Genomic DNA, 22768 nt, shown 5'->3' with positions numbered 1-22768 from the left:
AACTAACGATTTTAAATTGGCTCACCACTTTAGTAGCCTATTGGTCCCAAGCAAACGATTAACGTACCCTATTCTAGTTGAAATTCTATTACTACACTATGTTTGTTTTGATTCGCTATGAAAGTTTGACAGATAACATCAGGGGTGTGTGGATTCATGCAGAACATGCAGGGGTGAGTGAAATAGCTTGGGACTGCTTGGGACCGTTGTTCTGGTACTGAGTGAGCCAAAAATAATAATGATTTTCTTCGGGACCCAGTGGTCTTAGAGTTACCTCTATGCTACAGCTGCTTAGCCAGGAAGATCCATGCCAAACTGCGAATCAGCATACCTTTTCTTAGCAGCACCAATTAGGGTGCCGGCCCTACTTTTTTTGGAGATGTAGTCTCGCCATTGAGCATCTCCTCTGACACGATTCAGATTTCGCACATAGAGAGAATAGGCTAGGTCCCGTAAGGTGATTGCAGCTTGGATTTCGTTCGTTATCCATGGCGTGCGTTTGTCACGAACACTAATTATCCGCTCTTTAGACTTTTTTTTTTAGGGATTTATTTTGTTTGTTTAGTGTGCTTATTCTTTTGTTGGAAACAAGTTTTTGGTAATGTATTACTAATTAGTGACCTTTCTACCACTGCTCATCACTTTAATGTGTGTACAGCAAAAAAAAATAATATGTATCAATCAATGAAATTCATGGTGAAGTATTGAACATCAATAACTGGTAAAAGGGGTAAAAGTTGATAGAATATTACAGTCATCAACACGATTTCTTCTAGAATTCTGTGTTAATCGTACAGCGTAATATTAGGAACGGAATGACTAATGTGATGTAATATTCAACAACTTTTTTTCTGTATTCGTCAGATGTGGTATGTGTCTCCAGTGGGATGCCTTGACCATTTATCATTTTCAAGAGCTAACATCTACTAACTAGACGTGAAAAAGAACTGGCATCACTGATAAGTTCGAAATTTGGTGGCTTGCTCAATGCTTCAGTGGCGCCACCATGACAAATGCAAGCACATTCCCAACTAAAACATTATTTACGATGAATGTGATTGTGAGTGTTGTGTCTGTTTGTCTGTGATAATACGTTAAATAGCCAGAAAAAATAAAAAAAAAATCAAAATTTCATTATTTCCTCTGCGACATGAGCGGTGAATGGCACTTGCAATGACATGTAATTGTCTCGAAAGAAATTCCAACAGCATTGTTTTGGATGTTTTATATTTTTTCACATTCTTATGATAATAACCTTCGAGATAGTGCAGAAATATGCTCAATATGTGTAACTATTTATGAAAAATAATATTGCTAACTATGTAACAGCGCTAGTACAATCATGTCTGTCGATGGCATTAGAGCTAGTTTATTTTTTGGGGAGGTGCACAACTAGACATGAATAGCAGCAGAAACTATACGCAGACTGCAACGCAGATTAATTAGAAAAGTTCTTTCACTAATTACAAATCATACATTTGGAATTTGTTCAACTTGCTACTATTGTTATATTGGCCTACAAGCTTCATAATCACATTTCCTACGGAGTAACGCTATCACCGACCAGTCACCCATCAGTGACTAGACTTTCCCGTCATGCCAGGCACTCTATATAGGAACTCTCCATCGTCGTCGTAGAAGCAATCGTCCAACTGGTAGGTTGCACCCTTCTTGTATAACTTTCGAGGAATTTGAATGCTTTCCCTGATATCTGGATGCACACTGCTTGGTGTGTTGCTCGCATCGAAAGAAATCAATTCCGATTCGTATTTCTTCACATCAATGAGATTATCGCGGCTTGAAAACACGGAGGACGTATCCGACTCGTCGCTGTCTTCTGCCGCTGTTGACACACCAAGTTCCCGCTTTACCTGTCGAAGTGTCTTCGGATATCGATCGGATACGTCCTTCATCACAAACATGTCCTGATTTGGTGCTTTGGCTGGAATCTCGGGAATCTCATCATACGCTCCTTCCATCTTACCAATCCGTTTTACATCCGTCTGTTCCGAAGCTTGGGCATACTTCTTGCAACTGGTGATAATTCGCGAAAACTCCCCGTCTTCCGGAACTTGCTGTCGTATTTCGTAAAGTCGCTTATGTTCCACTTTCGGCTTCTGAACCTCCTGGAAGTTTCGATGAACAAACTTGTTCAAGTGCTCTGCAAATCCACCGTCAATGTTCTTGATTCTTCCAGATTTAAAAAGCTCCCAATTTTCCTGAACCGTTTCGTCGTGCTTCTGGACCCTGTTGGCATCCCGTGGAATCCATTTGGCCTTGATAATTTTCACGATAGTATAACGATCCGCCGGAAAGCTCTCCACCAGCTTATCGATGCTCCATTCTTCCGGGTCGAAGTTATGCAAGTAGCGTATCTGTTCCTTCTCGGACCAGGTCAGAAAATTAAGCTGCTTCGTTTTGAAATACTTGTTCCCAACAATCCAACTTTGCAGTCTTTCCCGGTAGTGCTGGGCTTCCTGTTCGTACTGTTTGTGGGATTTGTGAACCTGGCTGAAGTCGGCCTCCTCCAGCTGTTCCAAATCTTCCAGTTTGGTATGCAGCTGATCCTTGTTCAGCAGGGCCATCCGTCGATCGACACCGGGATTGCGAGCGCGCCGGGCATAGTTTCGAGCTAGTGATTTCTGCTTGCTATATGCGAGTTTGAGAATTGTTCGTAACATTTTGAATTGCTATGATATTTTGTTGGTAAGAAACTTTGACGCAGTGTCTGGAGAAAAAAAAATACGATATGAATAAATAAATAATGATTCTAGTTAGCACGCGCGTTTGTTTTGACTGGGTAAATAGAATGCACGGCAACACAAAACAGTACCTGCTGGAACTGAAGTATAATAATGGTTTATAGCGAATCATTTGTCATTTCACGTATGGGAGCAATAAAATTGATAGGTCCATCTTCGGCAGATTCAAATGGCGTTGACGGCACCGCCGAGAAATCGTCTCTTGTAGCAAAGATTGACAATTTCTTATGGGAATTTTTCAGTGGAGTGAAAGGATAGTACGAAGTCCGCCATGTTTCATGCACAGTCTGACGTTTGTTCATGGATTTTACCATTGGAGTAAAGAGCTACAGAGCCGCCGTCAACGCCAATACGCCCTTTACAAAGATAGATAGTTGATTAGAGAAAATTGGCTGCATTCTGCGAGTTATATTAGGTCAGGTACACTCAAATATATAACTAAACACTGATATATTACAATTTATTCATTTTATGATTATGATTTTTGATTTTTTGATTTTGCGAGACAGAAGGGGGTCTTATGAAGGCCAGATCTCAAGTCTCAAGGCCAAATTCCAGAACTTGAGTGGATCATGGTTCTCACGTCAGACTATAATGTCTAAAATGAACCACATGCCCCAACCAACCCCTAGAACGGCTCCCATACACTCTCCATGCTGAATCGTGAGTCCCCCCTTTTCCCATACCATTACATGCAAAATAATAACCCGATGCAGGTCAATTGAATATGCCTAATTGAATTAGTTGCAATGATAGTGTTAACAGTAATGACAGTATAATATAGTAATTTAATAAAATGAATATTTACCTGTTAATAATGATCGAGGTTGGTGAAAATATTTAAAATAAATAAATTCATTCTTACCTTTTTATGGTTGTTTGATTATTAATTGCTATTATTACCTGCTTAGAGTTGGCTCCTTTAAAATACTGTGTAGAATTTACCTCATTATTCCTCAGTTCTATCGATTTGTGATAGAACCACGCTCAGCATATTATCCTGTAGTACGACTTGGGCATGCACCATGCAAGTAAGTCATCTCTCGTCAAAATGATGGGATATGGGGTGATGATGAAGGGATATAGAAAACGAATAAAAGAACAGAAAGAAAGGTATTAGTATTGGTTACATTAACCACCCCCCCCCCCCCACACACACACACACACAACGAAAAAGAAACATAGATGCACAGACAAACAGAAATAACACATTTAATATTTTTCTCCACAAAACATAGTCACTAAAACACTACCGCCATCTGTTGAGTATCATGTGATGGATAGTACGCTGAACAGATGGCGCTAGTGTGCAAACGTCAAACGCAAGGGAACCGACCGTGCGCGCCACAGGTGGCGGCACCACCAACCAAAAACACCCGAATTGACCGTCAAATGCGTATTCGATGAACAACCTGTCCAACCGAGTGTTATGTCTGTTTGTCTGTGATAGATGGGTTATTAGGAAAGTACAACTACATTATAACTATTAGTGCAATGGATGAACGTTAGTTTCGGGGTCATGTTAGTGTTAGAGTTTTGTTAGTATTGACCCGTATTCAGCCCTGTCGGCCCCTCGAACACTAGTCACAGGCAGTTGTTGTTAGGACATGCGACACTGTCACCACAAACGAAGTGACAGACGACTTTCTCCGAAGAAAATAATTAAAATAATGTGGTTCTCAGTAATAGAATTTTAGTCCACCTTCCGCCCCTCACCGCCAGGTTCGTTAGTATTTTTGTTTTGAATTAATTCAAGTTGGTTTTGTGTGCAATGATCTGGCAACTCGCGTTCTCGCTCGCGTTGACGGGGAGCTGTTTTCTCACTCATCGAAGGAAACTTTGATTAGAGTGAGAAAGTAAGGAACAGTCAGCGCGGGAACCGTGTGCGTTACTATAGGTGCGGCAGAAGGAATGTAGTCGACACTTTCGTTCTCACGGTGTTCTTACGCATGATCCAACGTTTCGTCACACTAGATTATGCATAAGAACGTCGTGATAATGAAAGTCGGTTTCAGGTGCATTATTTGTGTCAGTGATTGCTGACGTTTATCGTACGCACACTACGTCACGTATACGTATACGCAAAATGTTTTCATCGGGAGAAAAAAAAACTTCATAGCGGAAAATTTTCCCCATGAAAACAAATCACTGACACAATCATACTTTAGCAATCTCTATACCACCAGTCCAAACACTAGAAGTTTTGGAAGGTTCTCCCTCAGTACCTGCAAGCAACGTGATACCAGCTGACATTCGCTTCATATGTGAAATCCGGAACATTTTCTCACTTTTGAGCATCAACGTCAACCCGGTTTCGAATCGCATTCCCACTGAGGTGGCACCGTTGGCAGTAATCTACTGAGCCGTGGGAAAGACCTGACTAGCGCTGGAAAATTCGCCGTCTGAGGAAGGTCGCCATTAAAATTAAATCAACCTAATTTTCTTCGCTGTAACGTACTCCGTATCAGACTCGCTGAGGGACCGTTTTCGTGGGACGGGTTTCGACCCAAAAAGCTTCAATTAGCTTTACAAAAGATTTCTGTAAGGCGTCTTGGGACGCACGATTTCCTGTCCCACCGAGGCATCCGTTAGCGTGTCCGTGTCGGAACGGATGACCTCTTTGATCGACTGCACTTCTACCATCGATTTTTGTTTAACTTCACACGGTTGACGATCCGGAGGAGGATGCTTCGTCTTCATTGTCCGAAGAAGTCGACGATTTGATCTTTTCCGAGCTGAGCTTCTCGAGCCTTACGACCGGTTTGGCTCGAAGCAATTTTTCGACGGAAGTTCCTCGTGGCAGTGGAATCTCAAGTGGAATCTTCTTGACCAGTTCCTCCAGACTGATTTATTCCCCATTTGAAGAAACGAGCAAGGAAGAACTAGACAAAGACGTGGACAGCCGTCGCTTCGACGTTGGTTTCTTTCGTTTAGAAACCAGATCGAAATCGCTGTCGTCACTGTCTATTGTGGTTTGTCTTTTCGGTCTTTTCGGTCTCGGAGTATTTCACCTTACCCACCAGCACTACGTGCTTATCGCACCACGACTGGAACGTATCGACGTAATGCGACAGGCACGGAAGCACTTCTTCGCGCAACACAAAACGTTCGCATACCGTTTCTTGCAGATGTAACACTTTTGTCCTCGCATACGAGCTTCCTCATTTCTTAAGTCCTTCTCCATGTATCCGAAGATTCCCTCCTCGTCTCCAGGTAACAAGATACACGTAGCAGGTATAATCCCCCTTATTCTGCGAGTCACGTGACTCTCTGTCACCGGTGAGGTGACAATTGTCACCTCGTGTGAGGTGACTCTCCATGTAAATCAAATGGAGAGTCACCTCACACGAGGTGACTATTGTCACCTCACCGGTGAGAGAGAGTCACGTGACTCGCAGAATAAGAGAGAATGACTAGTTTTTTCACGTCTAGTAGACCGGTCCAGAATAGAGCATCGTACCGCAATCATGCTCAAACGCTTGACATACAGCATATTTAGCCGTAATAAATTAAAAAAAAAAATCGGTTCCATCTGATCCTCCTTCATTCTCACCTCCAGCACGTGATTCGATGGATCTCGACATGATTTTGGAGTAAATTTTCCTCTTTCAAATCGCCCTCGTCGAGAGCTTCCGGTTCCGCTACGGAGGAGCAAATGCATACCGAGTATGGCCGCAAAAAAAAATATAATTAAATAACGAAATTACAATGATTTTTACGGTTGAATTTTGGGCACATTAAAAATTTATTGTTAAATTATTGGACGGGAGAAAAAATAAATTTCGTTTTTAACGAAACAATTATCAATGAAAATTAATTTGATGAGATCAAATTTGTTCGAGAAAAATCATTTCTTTTATTGTTAGGATGCTTAACAACCCCCCTTTTTTACTGTACATTTCTCATATACCACGATTTTCGTTGTGATTTTATGGTAGGGGTAAGAGGGGCATAGTGAGGATCCCATGCCCCAGCTTGGTCTTCCGGCCGTTTGGAACAAATTGGTTGGTGGTAGGATCAATATCAACCTACTATCAGTTGATTTCGACAGTGAGCATGCATAAGGGCCTATACTCGATGATCGATTCTCTTCGTCGATTTCTCTTTTGTTAATAACTCGCTAGATTTAACGTTTCTCGGTGCGTTTGCTGTTGCTTTTGATAGCCAATACAACCTGTTACTACTCTGCATTGAACAAATTCTTGAAAATTGTTTCGCTTAGCTGTAGCAATGTAAAGAGAAAATCGATGAAGAGAATCGATCATCGCGTATTCGCCCTTATGAATGCTCACTGTCGATTTGTTTCATGCAGCTGGAGATTCAGAGCCAAAGTGCGGAATGCTCATTATGCCCCTCCTACCCATCAACAAAAATCTCCATTCAAAATCATTGGTTTTTTTTACGGGCAGGTCCTGTTTGGCGTCCAACAACGATGTCTTCTCGGTCGCGAATGACCGTGGCTTTGGTTAGGAGCACCGACTGATGAAATCTTTAGCAACAATTGCCGCCAACAAGCACGAGTCATTGACAGCTCAACATCGTTTACTTCTAAGCAAATGTTTACTCGATGTGTTTACCCCTTATCATTTCGGCCTATGGTCTTCCATTATACAAAAGAAGTGCAGATAACAATGAACACAACATAGTGACATGCTGTTTGACAACAGGCTTTCCCTTTCAATTTTCGTTAGAGAAAAAGAGATAACAGGCGGTGCCTCAATAGCATCAACTACTTTAAGCTAGTACATATGAGTAGATAGTGTTGCCGTGAGGTACACTCGAAAATTTCAAATGAAAGTGCGTCAAATCAAACTTCGAGCCGCTCCGTCTGTCACTTCGTTTGTGCTGTCACTGCTACTATGTTATGTTATGTTACAAAAAAAAAAAAAACTGTTTGAACTTTCTTATAAATTAATTTTACACTCAAAGCAAACTATTTACCTTAGCATTACAAAATATTAAAATTATGATAAAACTACAATTTACGGCTCCGTGAAATTAACTCGCATGAACCTTTCAAATCAATGAACTGGAGAAAAACTACAATTTTATCAAATCGCAAAAAAAAAAAAAATCATAGCGACACTTGACAAATCATCATCAAGCCCCTCATCCTTGGACAGGGACAATTTATTCATTTTATGATTATGCTACATTTATACATTGCTCCGATTAAAATTTTTCTTTAAAATTATACTCCGAATAATAGTGTAAAATTCGTTCAGTGTATTGACTTTTCTGACGTTGCCGGCGTTCCCCGAGGAGCTCCAGGCTAAACTGTACCAGTCGAAGCAAGAAGAGTGGCCACGGGGTGTTCGTCATGCATCCTGCCGGCGGATAATTGCCGGATTTGAACAGGTAATTACGAGTGCTGGGGTTGGACTTCGTCCTTCTAGGTAATAGGAAATGCTCTTTTCTTTCCGTTATGGCCCTGGCCATATGGACATGAATAGGTCCACCAGTGGACCTCATTGAGGTCACCTCAACATCAATCCGGAATATGCCTTCGTCGAGGAGTATCAAATCGATGAGTTAAACACAATCAAGGTACGGTTCTAGAATTACTTCTACCTATCGGCGCGTCACGTTTGACCACCAATGCGAAAAAGTTCAACGAGTTAAGCACGCCTGAATCGAGACAGAGCTGTGTTTGAGGATATTGGGTATAAGTTTACTCGGTTATTGGTCGGAATGAATAAGATTTAAATTGCGGCGCCGGTGGTGTAGTGGTAAGCGTGATTACCTCTCACACCAGCAGGCCTGGGCCTGGGTTCAATCCCAGTAAAGCCGTTGGTCCCCGGTTCAAGAGTTGATGTGTCGATAGGTAGGGTCCAGGTGTGGGAGCTGCCTCCCTGGCGTCGGTAGCATTGGTGCTCAGCACGGAAAACAAGATCGACGGAAAACAAATCATAGAAAAAAAAAAGAATAAGAATTAAATCGTTTTTTTTTTCGTCACAAGCATGTAAACGACGCGGACGTTCCTGCCATGTACCATCAGTACAGTGAAAGCAACCGACTGGGACCTTCCATCAGCAGCTACAACGGACGCCTTTCCCCTAGTTCAAGAATGTACACTCTGTCCAGTTAGCTTAGGACCTGGGACTTAGGACCACCAAATATATATTTTGACCATACCCTATTATATTATGTTTGTATCAGTGAACACCGCATAATGAAATAGCAGTGACAGATGTACACTTCAGGATCTGTGTTTATTCTGACATAAACATGTTTTTCGGTGTCCAGTTAAGTTAGAACCACTTGCTCTTTTCGTAAGTTTGGAGTTATTTGTGGCGCTAATAATCACAATGTCGAGGGGAAAAGCACTCACCGACAAGGAAAAAGGAAAAATTGAAGCATTCCGTCAGAAAAAAAGTCGGCATTAGAGAAATAGCACGCCGGCTTGGTCGATCGCATCATGTGGTGCTCAACTACTTGAGAAATCCCGAAGGATATGGTCAAATTGCGAAGAAGACTCGCCGATCGAAGCTTTCCGGACGAGACAAACGTAGGATTGTTAGAATCGCTTCGAATTCTGCTAAATCTCTGATGCAAATCAAGCAGGAGCTCAATTTGAGTGTATCCCGGGAGACTGTTCGTCAGGTTTTAGTCAAAAGTCTGTTCATTAAACGGGCTAAAAAGGCAAAAGCTCCAAATCTGACTCCATCTCACATCGAAAAACGCTTAAACTTTGCACGGAACAATATGAATCGACAGTGGGATACGGTAAGTTATCAGTCAGACTCATGATGCTGTAGTATTTAAATTTGTGAATATTGCACGATTAAAACAATTGTCTTTAACACTTTTTATTTTTGCGCAGACGATCTTCAGCGACGAAAAGAAGTTTAATCTGGACGGCCCCGATGGATTTAATGGATACTGGCGCGATTTGAGGAAGGAGGAGCAATATTTCACGACCCGGAACTTTGGAGGAGGTTCATGTATGACATGGTGTGGCTTTTCTGCATCCGGTAAACTAGAAATCGCCTTCACGTCATTCAAGATGAATAGCAGAGATTACATCACGGTTCTGGAAACACGTCTGCTACCTTTCATGCGCAGATTTCGACGCAAAAAGTTCACATTTCAGCAGGACAACGCTGCTATTCACACGAGCAAGTAAACAAAACAATGGATGATGGACCATAAAATAGATCTGCTCGACTGGCCAGCCCAGTCCCCAGACCTAAACCCAGTAGAAAACCTCTGGCATTATGGTTCGCAGAATTTATGCTGAGGGACGTCAGTATGTCACTGTATATGAGTTGAAATCGGTAATATCTGAGGCATGGGGAAATATTGAGAAGGCTGTCCTCCAAAACTTGGTTAACAGCAGGCCGAACCGCATGTTCCAAGTTATTAACCGGAACGGTAAGGCAACTGATTATTGACATGTCATATTCACTGTTTATAACATTAATCTGCGTTTAAAACGCAGCAACCTGATCGAAATCCGAAGTGGTTCTAAGCTAAATTGACTGCAAAAATTAACAAATATGCTCTCAAAATACATATATAACTTTAAGTTTTAACTTAATGACTGCAATGTAATGTATAAATAATGAACTCAATAAAACATCAACAGTTGTTTTAAAACTTCTCAAATAACGTTTGAATTATCCCAAAACATAGGTGGTCCTAAGCTAACTTGACAGAGTGTACGTCTGATAAGTGTGGCTGATGTTCGTTTGATTATAGAATTGCCTAATACTTTTTTCTGTTCTTTGCAGATCTCACCAACTGGTTTCCGGAAGGCAACTAGCATGTCGTGTTGGAGAAGGTTTGGAAGTGTGTCGACTCAGAACCATTCCGAGAGCCATTGTCCCGACTGGAACGACTTGTGTCGGAGGGCTTATCATGTTCCCCGAATTCACATATTTTTTAAAAATCCTGGATTTGGCTGACTGAGTGGCTTTTACTCAGTTTGACATTTCTCGTTTACTCAGATTTTGACAACATAATGCATTAGACGAAATTGAGTACGATCGACTCACCCGGTGATTAAGCTGAAGTAAGGCTGTGAACCATTTGCCGAGTTAAATTTAACTCGTGGTTAAAAGTGACATTTCGAAAGTTTTTTTCTATGAGCTTGAGCTTGAGCTTGATTGACCGCCCACGGTTGCTACTCTGTTATTGCCAGATCAGCTGTAATTACACAGAGAACCAATAGACGATGCTTGGGACTAGCAATCATCCTCAATGTGTAAAAACTGGTGATCTTAAATTAGGCAATACCAGCGCCGGCCGCGCCCGAACACAGGTCAAGAAAGGAATGGGAAGGATTGTGTTGACATGACACTCGCTTTGATGGAAGCCGAGAACACCTCTGCACTTCCACGAGAAATCACTGGGATGTTGGATAAGAGGGTTGGGTTTGCAGCAGGGTTCGTTTTGGTAAACGATAAGCTGAATTGATGTCCTAACGATCATATAACGCGAAGGAGCTTAGGACTAAACCCATGGTCTTCTGCTCAGTAAGCAAAAACGTTTACCACTAGGCAGACGAGCACCTTTTTAATGACTGAGTTGCTGTTATTACCATGTAGTCATATTAACAAATAAAACGATTGACGAATCTTGAATGTGGAGATTAGACTCATGATGTTCTGCTCAGTAAGCAAAAACGGTTGCTCTAAGGTCACCGAGCCCCTCATATCACATAATACCGTTGCTCAAATTTTTGTATCTATTCAAACCCGGAACCAACGACAACAACGAGTTTCGCAAAATACACGATACACAAGCGATTTTACCATAAATCTCTTTGATATGTAAGGACCTGGGACCGCGTTTTTCTGCTCAGTAAGCAGGACACTGTAACCGACGATCTTTCAAATCCGAAAACTAAAAACTACGAAAAAGTACTTAGGCCTTCATTAAGTTCCACTTTCACGCGACGTTTAATGTTTCAATTTGCTCTTTACGTATTGTTCAGGCTATAAATAGGCTCTTTTCAAAAGTTACGCGAGAAATACGCACAATCGTCGCCTATACCTCGCAAAACTGGTTCCAAACGACAACAAAGGCATAAGCAACGATGGATTGTTGAACTTTGCTGGCTGGTGTAGTGCTGCTGAAAAAAGATAAGTCTATTATTTTGGTTAGTGATCGTTTGGATTTGGGTCACCCCACGTTGTGTTTAGGTTAGTATAAATAAATAATACTATTTAGTCATATAAATCACCACAGCTCATTATCTTCAGCGTTATCGGTTTTCTTTTCTGGATCTTTAGTTGCCTCTGTGATATACTTACTTGCGGCATACTATTTTGAGAGTGTATATGAGCGTGTACCATGTACGGTAGCTCATCTCTCATCGTGATGGTGGGACATAGTAGACAAATTAGAGAGAAAACAAGGAGGTATTAGTATTAGTTATATGTAAACAAACAAAACAAAAGAAGAGAAGCAGACAAATAAAAAAGGGATGAAGTAGATAACAAATAAAAGAAACGTAGGCAGATTATTAGAAAAGGCATTATCCGAGACTCGGCAATCAAATGTCACTCCCGCCGAGATCTCAGCGAAACCCCCTCCCCGCCGAGACCCACACAGCCGAGCTCGGTAGAAAAAACTAAGTGTGTAGATAGATTAGTAGGAAAATAAATAAAACTACTTTATGACTCAAAGTGCAATGAATGAGCGTTAGTTTTGGGATCATTTCAGTGTTAGAGTTATGTTAGTTTTGATCCGTAATCAGCCCTGCTGACCCCTCCAACATTAGTTGCAGGCAGTGGTTGTTAGATAATGCGGCACTGTAACTACTACTATTTTAGAGGTATGATTCGTCAAGTTTATACAACTCAATGTTTCAATTGAGCCAAACTATCTATCTTACAATTACAAAAGCAAACCGAAACTTACAATTCAGTGCCAACATTTCAAAGGGGCGTAATTGCTTTTGTAAACAATGACTTTAGCCATCAATTTCTCGCGAATGAAATCTTACCTCTTCAAAATAACAATGCTAGCTGGTAGAGGAAACATTCCTCTACCTAATGGTGTCATTATTTTTCATGAGTGAGCTTTTATTCGCGAGAAATCGATGGCTAAAGCCATTGTTTACAAATGCAATTACGCCCCTTTGAAATGTTGGCACTGAATTATATGTAAATGCAAAATGAAACTTGACACATCATCGTCAATCCCCTTATTACAGGGCAGGGCCTGACGATTTGAATCTAATTTAATTTTGATCAGTGAACGGGCACCATATGGTACATTTTCTCAACATGAACCTATCATTTCCAGCCTATCTGAACTATTTAATAAATGGAAGCCTTAGCATGGGTTACGCTCCCCCTAAGCGGGCCCTCCGCATCCTGTCTCTGTCTTATCTCAAATACAAATACAAAATGCCAATGGTATGAATGTATCTATATATATTGGTCAGGCTTCAGAATCGTCCAGTGGGCAGTGCGCTCTACACTCCAAGTTACCTTTTTTTCAAATTTACCGCAAATTTGATATTTTACCCATTGAGTGTTGATTAGTCACAATGAAACATTGTGACAGAAGTTGAGGTTACTAGTGTATTAAATAATCTAGGTCCTATTTAGGATTATATCTGAAAAATCCAAATCTGGCCAACGCCCACCCTAAACCTAAACCTGTTCTAATCCACCTGAAATGACTAACGTATGGAAGACTTTGACTACCCAGCCATGCAATAGTCTCATTCCGTGCCTTATGGCAACTTGATGATTCTATTGCGCTCATCTTCTTGCACCACCCAGGGGAGACTTGGTCCTGTACCCAATGCTTAACTTATCTCCTTTCCACTCAGCAACTCGCAATTTCTTGTGATATAGTGGGCGGAATATTATTATATGAGACAATTCAATGCAGACGTCTTTCCAAATTTGGCAGATCGACAGGTAATCGGTGAGTTACCACGATAGTTGCTATACAACAACTCGACAACGTCCCATCGTCAACACCTGCTATGAGAATTTCCCATTGCAGACGCCAACGAAATGACGTCATCGAGCTATCGATCAACTACCCTGGTTATCGCCTGGTACCTTATAGCACGATGCTAGGAGGCGAACCGGAAGAATCGATGAGCTACCTCCCCCCATTTCGAAAGTTATTTTCTATGTTCGAAAATCCCCGTGCTGTCGATCGACCGGTTTTCGACCCACTGTTCTCAAAATTTAACTTCTTGTCTGTCAGAAATAACGTTCAAAAGTTAAAAAAAATCGCCAAATGGTTCAGAGCCTAAGTGTGCAGAACATTCAGTTACTCACGAACAGGCGACTCATACCGCTTGCTTTCGTTCACACAGCATGTAACACAAGGATTGGGTACCATCACGGAAGAATAAACGTACTGACTGAGTGCTCGGCTGTCAGTGACTTGTTTACTGTTCAATCATTCAAACTCTCACGAGTCAGTGAATGATAAGGCGGATGCCAGTTCCTATTCGTATGAAAATGACTCATTGGCGTTGACGAGAGCTCTGTAACTCTTTACTCCTATGGAGAAATCTCATATGTAACTGTCAGTCTATGTGTGAAACATGGCGGACTTTTTCTTATTCTCTCACTCCAACGCAAAACCCCATAAGGAACTGGCAAAATGTGTATGAAGAAATGTCACCTCGGGACTGGTGTCAAGGCGAATTGAACCTGTTTTGCGCACTGTGACAAACACAACCAGAAACGGTTATGTGATCAAGTTATTAACGAAAGAGAAAGTCGACGAAGAGAATAGATCAATGTTACTGAGGACCTAATGTAAAGTTCAGCTTAATTTTAGATGGATTTATTTGTGCTTCTCAATTTTCAATTTGTCGAATTTGAGATGATTATAGTTCAATCGGTTAATTTTCTATTGGTCAATTTTAATTTTTCATTTAGTATATTTTCAATTAGGTAGTGAATTTCATTCGGTGATGAATAAACTACGTATACAGAATCCTGATGAATGTGGACGTCTTAGTGGAATACCTGTATAATGTGAGAGAGAAGGATTAGTATTTTCCATTTAATTCCACTACTTTATTTGCTTATCCTTGACAGATACGCGTATTTCGTCTACAATGTGCAGACTTCTTCAGTGTCTTGTACTAATACTCGACTGTATTAGTACAAGACACTGAAGAAGTCTGCCCATTGTAGACGAAATACGCGTATCTGTCAAGGATAAGCAAATAAAGTAGTGGAATTAAATGGAAAATACTAATCCTTCTCTCTCTCTCTCATTATACGTAGACAGCTTTTGGAGGACCTACATTCGTTCTAGTAGACAAGGTATCCATACCAACCAGCTTACATCGATCATCATAAATTGACGAGATATTGCTACCCTTTATTAAATCAAATTGGAAGATTCGTTAAATGATCACAAGTGGTGTGTTGTACTATAAGGAGTTCGTTTGCCCAAGCTCCTTCGCGTTAGGGTCAGGTGGGGCAAAAGTGCCACCTGCTTGTATCGAAGCCTGAAATACATTTTTGATATTTCTTATTAATGGGATGCTATAAAAAGCCCTTCAGATATACTGCATCAAATTTGGTTATACATTATGATGTAAATATTATCAAAAAATCTAAAAAACTTACACGTTGTCGAAAACTTCAAAATGTTATAAGAAATCGATGACATAAAATAAGCTTTTTCTCATCATTTTTCTAAGAAAATTTAATAATACGATGTAGATTTTATTGTACGGTAATACATTTTGCGACCCTCAATATATAAATACTTATTGTTGCATGTAGATCCTCAAAAAACGTATTTGAAATTCGTCTTCTCCACGGGGGCAAGAGCGCCATACTTGCCTTGGGCAAAAGAGCCATAGTAAACAAGACATATAACCTCAAAAAGTTGTCGCCTCAGAGTGAAGTTTCGAAGTGATGGTGCGTGTCTACAAGCGAAAATCGTTGCGTAAATCGTGGTCGGAACAGAATATGGTTGCGGCCATACGATCCGTGACTAAATATGGGATTTCTGTGCGAAGAGCAGCAGTGGAACACGGTGTCCCTCGCAAAACGCTATCGAAATATGTGCTGCTGGCGTTGGAACCTGGGTCGCAACATTTGGGGCGCTTCTAGCAAGTTTTTTCTGTGCAACAGGAACAGGAACTAGTTGAGCATGTTATCAAACTGGAAAGTCGGCTGTATGGAATAAGTCATCCATTCAACAGGGAAACTGGGCTTGCCGGAACTGATTAAATCTTTCACCTTGTTGACTAATTAAAAAGTAGTTTAAGAAGAATATGAACCGTTTGATTGCGAAATTTTGATGATTTTCTTGTTATTGAGTTATATGGCCGTCTTGCCCCATGGGGGTGGCACTTTTGCCCCACAGTTTTTTAGCCTTTGTTGATAAGGCATATGAAAACAATTAAGAAAAAATATTTAACGTTTACATATTCAGTTTCAGATACAACAGGTTTAATCGAGAAGACCGCGAGTAATCGGTTCCAATCCTTTAATTTTAGATTTAAGACATTTATAATATATAAAGAAAATGATAACTTGGCTCTGTAAAGTTTATTCGATTGAGCCTGTACAAATAAAGTAATTAACAAAAAAAAAACAAAAGGTTTAAGTGGAGGATGTTTAAGATTCTATGTACATCATTTGTTAAAAAAAAAAGTTAGATTAACCTATGTTTATTGAAAGATTTTCTTAACGTGGCACACTTGCCCCACCTGACCCTATATGATCATAAGTTCAGGTTATCGTTTACCTACCACAACGAATCATGCTGCAAACCCAGCCCTTTTATCCAACATCCCAGTAATTCTTCGTGGAAGTTCAATGGATTTCTCGGCTTCCATAAGAGTTCCTAAGAGTTTCGACAAATTGACGTTTGAGTCTTTGTTTACAAAATCAGAGAATTCATCCTTGAAATATGTTTTACTGTGATGATTATATAGAAATTACCATGTGGAAACCAAACTTTCTGTTTGTTTTTCATTGGCACTGTCATCAGAATCAAATTTGCGACATCCTTTTTCCTCTCCAATCCTTTATTCATTACCATTCATGCACACCGCAGTTGAATATTGGTAGGTAGGTACCTATGTTTGTTTTTTTGGGTGAAGTCAGCAACCCTTCTACTTTTTCTAACGTATTCTCAAAACTGGTCACATGTTATAGCCCGAACGTTGAGTGTAGTACAATTAGCTTGACAAAGACGTCCACTATCGACACAGAAATGACCCAAGCGAGGAAAGATAAAGAACGCCATGTATACCAGCTTCTGCGGACTAATACGACCACCAGTATGTATGTGTGTGTGTGTGTTTGTTATAGGTATGTTTATTCTTAATGCAAGAAATTCAGTTCGGAAACATCGCATTAATGTAACTTATACTTAAACCTAATCTATATTGTGTGTAAAACTGCCAATCATCGACGATTATCCTGTTTTTGTCCGTATCAAACAAAAATGGTGCTCCAAAACATCTCTTATAATTTTTTTTTGTAAACCATACGAAAACCAGAAGTGAAATTTGCAAACTTTTAGTCAATGAAAAGGTACACAACGCCGTGGATTCAACTAAAACACAAACGACCAAAGACTATCGTTTAGAACCCAAAATCTTCGAAGTCCGACTTTCCTATTGCTGATGAGATAAAAGTTAACGAAAGACAAATAAAATCCAACTATGCAACGGACAATCGCGACCAATTTGGACTGTTGGGAAAAGAAAGCGTCATTCCTATTGTGTATAGTTGCTTGCACATTCCTACGCGAGAGACACAAAGATTGACTCCTTCTACTAAAATGTATAGCTAATGTAGCTCAAAAGGGTTATGTTCTCTGTTGGAAGTGAATACGAGAGCGAAGGGCCCCCCTCCAATTACTTAGAAGAAAGTGACATCAACTGTGCGACCGTCGAATCGAGAACCGTCCATCAATTCTGAAATTTAGAAAACAAGCGAATTAATGGAAGTGAATTGAATGATTGCGATTATCGAACAACTTACTTATGGCAACTTCAGCGTCTCGCTCCTTAGCGAAGCGAACTACACCAGTGTCCTGTCCACGAATTTCAGCAAATTTGACTTCTCCGACGTCGCGGAACTTGTCACGAAGGGTCTGCCACGTCCAGGTGACAGGCATCTACGAATGTAATGCACATTTAGGAGAGGGATTCAATAGAGGACCATCGAACGGTGGTATACTTACGTTCCGAATAACGATCGTATCTGAAGTCTTGCGATTACCATTATTGATACCGCCGTAGTTTCGGCCATAGTCATCGTTCGGTGCTGTGCTGTAGTTGCGGACATTGGAGGATCCCAAGTCATAATCGTTTCCACGGTTTCCGCCACCACTGCCGCCACCAAATGCTCCAGAAGAGTAACTCTGATTGAAGTTACCACCGCCAAGACCGCCATCGTTGCCTCCTCCTCCTCCACCAAGGGAACCAAGACCGCCCAATCCTGAGCCACCGGATCCACCGAGTCCACTGAGACCGCCGCCACCTCCTCCACCGCCGAGATTACCCAAGCCCGTTAAGTTCGATAGACCAGCTGCGGCATTAGACAAGAGAGAATTCTGCAGACTACCGGTCAAATTGGACAAGCCAACCACGTTGCTTAGCTGAGCAGCAAGATTGCTGCTCAAGCCGGACAGGTTGGTGCCAGCAGCGCTCAACAAATTGGCACCGAGTGGAGGTTGAACTGGAGTCGGAGCAGTGTTTTGTATGGGATTGTTTTGAACCTGATTATTCTGCTGCAATGTCGGAAGATTACGGGCCACGTCCTTCAATGGTTCACCGTTCGGACCGAGACCGATGCCGATACCCTTCAAACCCTCGGGCAGACGGTTAAGCTCACCTTTCTCCGGTACGCGATCAAGACGAACGGTCATTCGGCGATCGAACAACATTTGCCTGTCGAACATCGAGATTGCTTGAACGGCCTCGACAGGGTGATCGTACTCAACGACTGCAAAACCCCGACTGTTGCCATCTTTGTCGACAGACAGGTCCACATTCTGGACCTTACCGGCCATCTTGAAGACCTGCTTGAGCTTCTTAGCATCGACCTTGTAATCAAGCTACACATATCGGCGGAAAGCGTTCGTATTTAAAAAGAAAGAAAAGCAATATCCGTACGATTAGCTATTTGGGGGAGAAAGCTACTGCTGGAGATCAACTGTTTTGCGGGATTTGTTACGATGTTCACTGAACAGAATGTTATAAAATCCAATTGTCCACGTAATACGAGCGATATGCTTCATTCATTTGCAGCTTTTTTTCAAAACCTAGAATCTGCCGTCTCTATGTGGTTATTAAGCAATGAGAGCATAAACAATTAACAGGAGAGGACAGCAAGTAAGAGACAACTTGTATAAGCTATTACCAATCTAGAGTTGCTGGTAGAGAATTCAAAAATTTTACCATGATACTACCGTAGAGGGAACAAGGCTCGAAGATTGAATTAATGTTCATTAGTGAAATATATTCAGTTTCGATGAGGAACAACATTCAGCTTACTTCAAGAACCAGCAAATTAAGTACGATAAACTTGATTACCAATGTACAACAAAGACCGAAAGTGATTTCCCCTTCTCTCGATATGTGAACCTCTTCCGAATATCATAACAAATCAATTGACCCATCAAAACAGCTAACAACGTTTGCAAAGTAAATGTAATAATGAGATTGTCTACACAGCAAAACCATACTCACATTAGCAATGAAGATACGGGTATGCAGAGGTCCCTGAATGCCGAGACCTTCCAAGAACTTGATGCTGAGACCGTAGGTATTGAAGTCCGGATTGAAACCACCGCCATCATCACGTCCCGACCTTTACGACGAACCGCGAACAGCATTAACATACAACAGAAACAAAATACAGTTCAAAATAAGAATCGAACAACACTGGCTACCAGAAGCTCCTTGAAGGACAGGTGACGGGATGTGCGAGAAAAAGGATTAAACAGTAACTCCAGAATAAGGAGGAGCTGAGACTATGCTTCAAATATTAGGACTTAGGAGTACTGCAAACATAAAGAGGAATAACTTGCAAAGGAAATCTATTCGAGGTAATTCAAATTGTAAATAATGACATTCTACTCCATGTTCTTTCCCCGGAAACATATCCACTTCATGAACCGTCAGACTTCGAATAAATCCCCTTCCAAGGAACCGTATAATCTTACGAACTACAAGATACCAATCAGACACGCACATTCGATCATCATCCCGATCCCGCCGACGGCTGCTATCATCGCGTTCTCCGCGGAACGATTTCGGCACAACTCGACCGTACTTGTCCCGTTCGTTTCCATAATCCTCCTTGATGACCAATTGGCGACCGTTGATGTCGAACCGGTTCATCTTATCCAGAGCGGATTGCACATGCTCCGACTTCTCAAACTCCACAATTCCGCAGCCTCTTGGCTTGTTGTTCTCATCGTGGAACAACTCAACGAACGATACATCACCCACTTCCTTGCGGAATAGGTCCTTCAGATCCTGCCAACGATACTCATATGGCACGTTCGAGACATAAATGCGACGGCAATCGCCACGTTCACGGTCGCGATCGCGGCTACGATCCCGATCGTTACTGAATCGAGAACTGTTGCGGCCACGATCGTTCCGACGGGAACGGTCCCGGCTGTTCTGGTCATTGTCGTTATCCATCATTTCGCTTCACCTCAGTTGTCCCAATTACCACGACGAGATGCGCACCTTTCGAGAATCAATCACAAACTAGTCGCTAGAAAACAAATCAAGAAACTTGCCGATTAACCTGCGGAACCAACGACGCAGCTAGGTAGAAATTGTAAACATAAATGAAGGTAAACAACGCTTTTAGGTTAGGTACCTATGCCGAACCGAAAAAAATCGAAACAAAGCGGAAAAAGGAACATGGCGGAGCGCGAGCCCCAAAATTTTCACTACGCAGAGGCGGAAAATTTACCGAATTTGATTTTTACTGATTTCCACAAATTTAACACAGATAGCCAGATAAATTCTATCACAAATTATACCTGGACACAGCAGCTAAAGAAAATCACCTATTTGGGCACTGGAAACAGTTTTATCCGGGCGTATTTTTTCACTAATTTACCGGCACTACACGCGAACACGCACTCCAGCCGAAGAAAAGCGACCAAAAGTGGCAAAAAGATGGCCGACCAGTGAAAAGGGAGCGTTACGCTAAACGTTACGTTTTTTGAAAGAAAATAAGCATCAGACAAAGCGTTTCCGAAGGGTACACTGGTTAGGTCGCCTTTTCGGTACACTCAAAAATATTTAATCCAACCAAATGTGTATGGTTAATTTGTTTAACAACGTTTTCGGAGTATCATCCAAACCATTTGTGGAATAGGTCTACCATTTGGGTTATTGTTCATTTATGGTATTTTTTAATTAGGGAAATATTGCGATATCAGAACAGCAAAATAAACGATTTGAGCCCGGGACATGCTGCCTACTGTCAAACGCTGCTGATGGTATAGGCCTTGTCACTGGCCTGTCTCATCGCCGTCACCGACTCGCAAACAGTTACTGTCCGCAGCATATTTAGCGCAAATAGACGATCTCCGGAAAAGAATAGAATCCGAAACGTTGGAGAGGCCTCGGGAGAGGCTCACGGATAAAACGCTGTACAGACTGGAGAGTTATAACACAAACGAAGTTACAGACGACTTTCTCCGAAGAAATTAATTAAAATAAGGTGGTTCTCTGTAATAGAATTTTAGACCACTTTCCGCCGCTCACCGCCAGGTTCGCTAGTATTTTTGATTTGAATTAATTCAAGTTGGTTTTGTGTGCAATGATCTGGCAACTCGCGTTCTCACTCGCGTTGACGGGGTGCTGTTTTCTCACTCATCGAAGGAAATTTTGATTAGAGTGAGAAAGTAAGGAACAGTCAGCGCGGGAACCGTGTGCGGTACTATAGGTGCGGCAGAAAGAATGTAGTCGACTCCTTCGTTCTCACGGTGTTCTTACGCATGATCCAACGTTACGTCACACTAGATTATGCATAAGAACGTCGTGATAATGAAAGAGCAAAGTTTGTATGTTTGGGGAGCCTCTCGCATTCAACCCCCATTCCCCCACCATCCGATTGAAACGGACCAGATGAAGTGGGTTTATGTAATTGAATTAGTGATTTCAAGCTGAACATTGCATTATGTCCTAAGTAACATTGACAGATTATCTACGTTGAATTTTTCTTTGCATCACCACGGTCATGTAAAGACATTCCCCGGTATTTTTAGCACACAGATCGATAAAAGAAGCTTTTGTCTAGCATCTAATACGACAAACACATCAATAAACGGTTATGTGATAAAGTTATTTACGAAAGGGAAAGTCGACGAAGAGAATCGATCAATGTTACTTAGGACCTAATGCATTGTTCAGCTTGATTTATTAGCAAAATAACCGGCAGCAGCAACATCAGAGTGGCAATGGCGAACATGGGTATCAGTGGTCGGTCCGAATGTGGTTTCTTCCCGTCGTCGTGGTCCTTCCCGCTCTCCTGGTAGAGAACGAGCTGTGGTATAGAAACTAATAGGCTAGCTTTAGACTAACGACCGATCGGTATCGACACGGAAACGGTAGGTTCGAGACCGGGTTCAAAATCGAAATAAATTTGACGTCTTTTACCTGCGGAGTTATTGTTCGAGTGATACACAACTTCGACGAGACATTTTAGGAACGTGGTGCTTCCGACTGGCACTTTAATTTTATTGACTGTTAATTAGAACATCGTCGTCGTCTTCATCATCACCATCATCATCAGCAGCTGCAGCAACATCTTCCTGTTTCGATGTATCGCTCGTTTGGAATGTTTGCGGTTCATTTCTGGTTTCCGGATCGATCATTGAGTTCGATAGTTCAAAAGCAGACGGGTTAAGTTAATTTTAGTCGTCTAACAAACAACTATAGAACATATATATAGAGGAGGACAAGGTCGGTTCTTTCCTTCATCTTCGATAACGATTTTTGGTATCAATTACTTCGGCAACACAGGTCATTATAGGGGCACGTCTTGCCATGTTGGTTGCGGTTGCCG

At 41.5% G+C, this 22768-nt stretch overlaps 2 protein-coding genes across 4 annotated transcripts; both read right to left on the bottom strand.

The window, feature by feature from the left end:
- Window positions 1–1263: 1263 nt before the first annotated feature.
- Window positions 1264–20776, bottom strand: LOC135708787 (uncharacterized). Its single transcript, XM_065230927.1, has 2 exons — window positions 20760–20776; window positions 1264–2728 (listed from the first exon to the last, which is right to left on the bottom strand). Exon 2 carries the CDS (start codon window positions 2679–2681, stop codon window positions 1575–1577), a length of 1107 nt encoding a protein of 368 aa, XP_065086999.1. The 5' UTR covers window positions 2682–2728; window positions 20760–20776; the 3' UTR covers window positions 1264–1574.
- rump (rumpelstiltskin) lies at window positions 16726–20823 on the bottom strand. 3 transcript variants are annotated; one of them, XM_065230925.1, is made up of 6 exons: window positions 20733–20823; window positions 19925–20458; window positions 19420–19540; window positions 17910–18785; window positions 17708–17843; window positions 16726–17640 (listed from the first exon to the last, which is right to left on the bottom strand). In XM_065230925.1, exons 2-6 carry the CDS (start codon window positions 20383–20385, stop codon window positions 17585–17587), a joined length of 1650 nt encoding a protein of 549 aa, XP_065086997.1. In that variant the 5' UTR covers window positions 20386–20458; window positions 20733–20823; the 3' UTR covers window positions 16726–17584. The 3 variants fall into 3 exon arrangements, with proteins under 3 accessions (XP_065086997.1, XP_065086998.1, XP_065086996.1); XM_065230926.1 differs by having other exon boundaries at window positions 20663–20767; XM_065230924.1 differs by having other exon boundaries at window positions 19925–20767.
- Between the last annotated feature and the right edge of the window lie 1945 nt (window positions 20824–22768).

This window comes from Ochlerotatus camptorhynchus, unplaced genomic scaffold, assembly GCF_037179485.1.
Source record: "Ochlerotatus camptorhynchus isolate MF236.1 unplaced genomic scaffold, CSIRO-AGI_Acam_v1.1 ptg000335l, whole genome shotgun sequence".
Lineage (NCBI taxonomy): Eukaryota > Metazoa > Arthropoda > Insecta > Diptera > Culicidae > Ochlerotatus > Ochlerotatus camptorhynchus.
Note: the sequence above shows the minus strand (reverse complement) of the source record. Positions and strands in the feature narration are given on the sequence as shown.